The following is a 6,059-nucleotide window of genomic DNA, read 5'->3' as shown; positions in this document are numbered from 1 at the left end:
TATATGAGTCTTATTTTGGATCTAAGATCCAATTGAGACCCGAATAGGATCTCATTTAAATCCAAGGGATTGGGTCTGGACCCAACCCAACCTAGACTACCAACCACATCCCTAAACGGTTTGGGTTGGATCAACCCAACTGAGCACCTCCCCCCAATTAATGCCGTTCCTATCAGCCCACTACCTACGAACCCCCTCTCCTTATGATTTTTTTAGTTTATAAAAACCCTTCCCACCGCCCCCTCACCTCTTTCGTTTTTACTAAGTGGGTTTTCTCTCTCTTTTATTTTTCACATTTCTCTCTCTCTCTGAATCCGCCATTAACGATCAGGTTCACTATCTCATCTCTCTTTCTTTCTCTCTTTGAGTATCTTTTGCTTTTAAGGTAGCACTCATGGCCGGAATTCGGTACGTTCCAGTGGAACTCTTGGCTTATGTTTGTGGGTGGATGGGGATTTAGGGTTTTGGGTTTGTTGATCTCTTTCTGGTTGTTTGGTTGCACGTGGTGGGAAATGGAAGGACCTGCAAGTGGTTTTAAGTTGCTGGATTAATTGGTGCTCTTTTAGTTGGAGACTACTCGTTATAGAGTTTCATGGTTTCCGGCGCGCCTATGGTCAATAGAGGTTGATGATTTGAGATGCAACGAAAAATCCAGTTAGGTAATATAGCGTTTTAGGTTTATATGTTTTGGGGGATGTTGGTTTCTGTGGAATGCTCATTCACAAAATGAGGTTTAGGATTTTAGAGTGGATGTGTTTAATGGTGTTGGATCAAGTGGAATGATATAGATTAGTTGTGGATTCTATTTTTTTAGCGTTTTAGATATGTTCATTATTGTAATGCCCTTAAGTATGAGGCTGAGAATTTTCGGTGCGTTGTCGACTGAAATCAGGTTTAATTATTTGAAGTTGTTGTCTAGGTTATAGGGTTTTAGGTTTCCAGGATGCCATTGTTCTTTTGCTTATTGTATTCCAATAGGCTGTGAATAGATATGCCCATCTATTCATTCTGTTTTAGTTTCCAGATTCGTTTAGGGGAATATGTGAATTATAGGTCATGCAGTCTTGATGTTCTCAGATTCTCCAGATACAAGTACAAGCCTCAAAAACTTCTCAAATACAAGCATCAGTAACATATCAATCGGATTTAGAGGAAAATACTAGTCATTATTATATCCCTTGCTTGTAGGTGAGCTAGAGAAGAATTAAAGCATGAAGTCATATCTGAGCATTTTGGTAGGCATGGGATTCTAATGCAAAAACCTTTCTAAAGCTGCAACTATAATGATGTGGCCATCACAATGAACGTTAACTAAGTATATCATCATTTGGTGTCACCTATTATCATGGCCTTCATATATCTCATTGGAAATTTTGCTGAACCCTGTTTTGTTCGCTATCCTTTTGCATTTGAGGTTGTTTTTAAATTTATAGATTGCTATATCAGTTGTACTTTTTCCATGTTTACAGTCTCTTAACACCTTCTTTTGTTACTTTTTCTTTGTAACTGAATGTGCTCCTTTTTCACTAATAAGAACCTTCTGCTTAGCAGATTCACTTGTTTGGTATTGATAGAAAGGGTCATTCAACAGTCTCCTATTGGCAAGCATGGAGAATCCATCGACAACTCCTCACACAATTGTCAAACGTGAAGCGGCCCTTAAATTAGTAAGTCTGATTTTGTAACCAATTATTTTTTGTTAAGGCCTCTTTGAACTTTTGATGTAATGCTATTTTACTTTAAGCTTATGGCTTTTATTTTCTGTAACATCATGGGTAAGTTACATGCCATGGAAATTGTTCACCTTAAATCATTGTTGAGTAATGAAATCATGCAATTTTATCTTGTTGGATAAGGAAAGAAATGCAGAATGATACTTTCCCTTATTTTAAATTGATTTACATAGAAAAAAGTAAGTTTTTTATTGAAGAATATTAGGGCATCAAAAACCATGTGTGAATATTTTTTAGACAAATGAATTAGCTGGATATGTACAGATTGATTGTAACTGGTATGGATTTCTGATTTTTATGTCTATAACATTCTGTTGCTTCATTAAATGTATAATATTGTTTTCTTTTATCTTTGAATTTTCTTGTTTTAATAGAGTTAATGAGTTGGCAGGAGAATTAGATGGATTTAATGTTGGGAACTTCCCTGTTCCCAAGAAACCATGTGTAGAATGTTAGTCGAACATCAAGGCCTTTGTCATTGTTAGCTTGACAAGCAGTGTGATAAACTCAAATGGTGAATCGAAACAAAATCTCAACTCTTTTGTGGCTTCATCATTGTCCTCTTTCAATTTAATTTTTATGTCCTCTCTTGTCTCTATGATCTCCCTCCTGATGGTATCTTAAATGTGCTTGCTGATGGTTGTTATAGATGGTTTCTTGTTAAAGTTACTAAAGTATCTGAGAATGATGCTAATTTGATATTGAAGGGTCTTGTGCAAAGTTCATGATGATGCTTGAATGTCTGTATTGCTATGTCACATGGGTGTGGGTGCGGCGATGAGGCACTTTAAAAAAACTTGGGTACTGGTGTGGCGATGAGGCACTTTAAAAAAACTTGGGTGCGGCGGTGCGGGAGGGTATATATATATATATATATACACACACATTGTAAGCAACCATATGTCATAGGGAAAACTCAGTTCGGCTTTGCTGGGCTTGTGAAAACTCACTTCGGGCTTGGCTGGGTTTGTGAAAACTCAGTTTGGCTCATTAATTGGGTTTGGTGAGCTGAGCCAGCCAGCATGTTTTGCAAAATGGCTGCTAAAGTCCGCAAAATATTTTTTGACAGACCCCTATACGGGCCATACCATTAGGATTCGAACTTGCAACGTCCCAACAGATATATTGTGTATAATGTTTAAATGTATATTATGTATAATGTTGAAATGTATATTATGTATAATGTTTATATTACATAGTTTTTACATGTAAAAACTCTTAAAAGATATATTTTTGAGAAAAAGAGCTAGCTCGTGATCAACTCTTAATAAGCCAAACTGAGTTTTCCCTAAAATGGGTATAATATTTTTTCAAAAATGGGCAACAACGGTGTTTAGCCGAGATTGAGAGAGAGAGAGAGAGATACATAGTAAGGGGAAAGAGATTGAGTTGAGAGAGAATATCTTCTCCACTCCCTGTAATTGCTGATTTTTTTTGGTAAAAGGAAAAAGGAAGAGCTGCAAGAGTGCCCTAAAAAAAAATATCTTGACTGCAAGAGGAAGACTTCTATTCTAACATCATCTGTTCTTGAAACTTGTGGTAAGAGAATGAAAGTGAAAAAAAAAACTGTGCTCTTTTGGTGATGGTGGCTTTTCTGGTGGGCCATTAGGAGGCATGGAAAAGCTGTGTCTTTAAGGATTAAATGTGGATTCTGCAAGTCATGACTATATTCAATAAAACATCAATCTGTATCGGGGTTAAGATTTTGGGTCCCCATATTTACCACTCTTTGGATTGGAGGCAGATTTATCCCTTCTCTAGTCATAGTGTAATTTAGCCCTTCTTTTCCTTTACTGTCTCTTTTTTATGTTGTTACATTTATTGTCCTTCTCTCTTGTGAGGTCACCTAAATAGCACTAAGAAAAAGATTAAAAAGGAAAGGAAAAAATTCAATACGAAGTTTCTTAAGGTCATTTGTTCAGTTGTCTTGCTAGTTTTTGTATTATATATTTTTTTTAATTTTCAAGCACAAAAAGTTTACATGTCTTTTACATTTTTTCCATGTGTTGTCTCTCTCAATTAAGAGTGATTTTTCTATTTGGAAACATCCTATTATTAAGACCATGTTCCAGCAAAATATTCTCTTCGAGTCGTGAATGGCAATTTTATCAAAGAAATAGTGATAGGTTTGATTAATGGTAGCTATTTATCTAATCTTCTGATCATTTCATTGCCTACTTAGCAGATCATGATTTATCAGTGATTTAATTGATGAACTGCCACACACTGGCTGTTCTATTGGTAATCACCCATGGGCTTGGATGATTAGATATGAACAGTCTCTCTTTACTGTTAAACATTCCTTGTGTAGCCATATCTAATATTTTTATTGTTGTTTTTATTTTATTGTTTCTTTTAGGCCGAGGGATGGGTAAAGAATATGAGTGGAAAAGATGATGATGAACCATGTGAAGCAGAAATTGTGTGCCGACCTGCAAGGTGAGCTTCTTTGAATTGGTTTGTTTTGTTTCTCTTAGCTTTGTCTATTAGGCTGATACATTTCTCTTTCACTGTGTAAAGATTGGGATTGGGTGCAAAATTTGTTCCTCATTCAAAGGTAGTAGAATCAGGTAATCCAGTTGCACGGAAATTGCAATCTAAGTTGGACTATGGGAAGAAACGAGTTAAAGAACTGGAAGAGTCTACTGCAGTTGAAGAAAATGAAGAAGATGATGAGTTAGATAGCAGAGCAAATGTGTTTGTGAAGAAGAGATCATTATTTTCAACCTTTGATTTGGAATCTAGGAAGCATATGCTAGGAAAAAAGAAGCGCAAATGAATTGAACTGCGTACGAGTTTTGCAAGGTTTATAGTGTATATTACCAAGTTAACCAGAAGTGGGTCAGTAGTGAAAGGACTTGATCTTCGCGTGGTGGCAGTTTTGTGCATTGTCCTCTTATTTTCAGCTTGTAGCATCAAGGCCTTCTATTGTTATAAACTTATATGGGAGTTCAGCAATTATGTTTAGATTTGGTGCTCAAAACTTGACTCATATCAACTAAGTCTGTTTTTTCTCTTTCCCTTTGTTGATCATAATGAAGGGAGACAGAGTCGACCGTGGGATTGCAGAGGGGTAGAACCACCTGAAGAGACGAGATGCTCTCTCTCTCTCCACATATATGCTGCAGTCTGCTATATGTACAATCTAGTAGAAATGATTTTTTTATGCATCTTGCTTGCAAAACCAACCAACCTTATTTTTTCAATTTGACATATTGAAAGTTGATTCTCATTTATAGTGGCATTTTTGGCATCATTAAGCATATGGTGGTGGTTAATATTCATACATGAGAATGTATCGTTGAGTAACTAAGGGGGTACTGAGAGTTACTATGTTGGAATGTCGAGGGATGCGAATTATGGGCTAGAATTGGGTCATGGAGGATATGTTCATTGTAATTCCATTGAAGGAGTGCTATTAATAAGCGAATGTTCTTGTGCCGTCCATGTATTGTGACTACCAATAAAAGAATGATTACCCTTTTAGCCAGCTTTGAGACGAGACAACTAGCTTGTTCGTTTGTTTTTAAATTTCCCTTGTAGGGAAAGTTACCGGAGAGTTACTAACTTCCACGGTCATTAACTTGGTGGAGTTTGTTATCACTAATTGTTACCAGCATTGCATTTTAGTAAATTTGTATAGCATATATGATGTCTATAAGTTGTATTTTTAGAGGCATAATGTCTTCATTTTTGGTAAAACATTCAGGTGGCTATGGTGGTAACAAGTAATGCATGAAATTGCACGTTGTGATTTTAATTTGTTACGGATAGAAGTTCGTTTCAATATGGTAACCTTAATCATACTTCAAAGAAATTAGTAAATGAAAAAAGATAAAACCAAATCGGATTTGGGTTCAGATGTCAATGCAAAATTAATATGGAATCCAAATCTAATTTGAAATTGGATCTGGATTTGGCTCCTGAATCTGACTAATCAGGTTAAGTTTCGGGTTACATCCGACCTTAGCACATGCCGATGTGTGGAACTCGAAAGAAAACATTGGGGGTCCATCGTTATATGCAGGTCGGGCAGTCAAGAGATTTAACAGAAATGTTGAAAACCAGTCTGGGATCTTATGAAGCTCGATCTTGTACCTAGGCCCACACCTTTTACCAATCGGGTCAGGTTGAGCCTGATTCTTATCAGGCTTAGACTGCACATGAACACCACAAACCCAGCTCACCACGGCTTGGATGCCAGCCTGTACCCCTACGAATGAAGGTACTAGGCGGGTAACCTCAATTTCTGGTCATGATATCGCGAAGACGAGACATTGTAGTTACATATCGTGATTTTGACCCATTACTGCAGGCTAAGCGAAG

General features: G+C 36.8%; 1 protein-coding gene across 1 annotated transcript; it reads left to right on the top strand.

Annotated features, from left to right (window-relative positions):
* The first annotated feature begins 231 nt into the window (after nucleotides 1-231).
* LOC149843245 (uncharacterized) lies at nucleotides 232-4,716 on the top strand. Its single transcript, XM_090001754.1, has 4 exons — nucleotides 232-331; nucleotides 1,552-1,667; nucleotides 4,093-4,172; nucleotides 4,254-4,716. The coding sequence occupies exons 2-4, from the start codon at nucleotides 1,608-1,610 to the stop codon at nucleotides 4,510-4,512; spliced, it is 399 nt and encodes a 132-aa protein (XP_089857880.1). The 5' UTR covers nucleotides 232-331; nucleotides 1,552-1,607; the 3' UTR covers nucleotides 4,513-4,716.
* The last annotated feature ends 1,343 nt before the right edge of the window (nucleotides 4,717-6,059 follow it).

The sequence above is a fragment of the Nuphar pumila genome, chromosome 3, assembly GCF_984573655.1.
Source record: "Nuphar pumila chromosome 3, dmNupPumi1.hap1.1, whole genome shotgun sequence".
Classification (NCBI taxonomy): domain Eukaryota; kingdom Viridiplantae; phylum Streptophyta; class Magnoliopsida; order Nymphaeales; family Nymphaeaceae; genus Nuphar; species Nuphar pumila.
This window is presented reverse-complemented; position numbering and strand designations above follow the sequence as displayed.

What these genes read in the sequence shown, in the direction of transcription:
- LOC149843245 (XM_090001754.1), top strand. Translation starts at nt 1,608, where the DNA reads ATGGAGAATCCATCGACAACTCCTCACACAATTGTCAAACGTGAAGCG. An exon ending in GTGAAGCGGCCCTTAAATTA is followed by an intron (nt 1,668 to 4,092) that starts GTAAGTCTGATT and finishes TGTTTCTTTTAG; the next exon opens with GCCGAGGGATGGGTAAAGAA. An exon ending in ATTGTGTGCCGACCTGCAAG is followed by an intron (nt 4,173 to 4,253) that starts GTGAGCTTCTTT and finishes CACTGTGTAAAG; the next exon opens with ATTGGGATTGGGTGCAAAAT.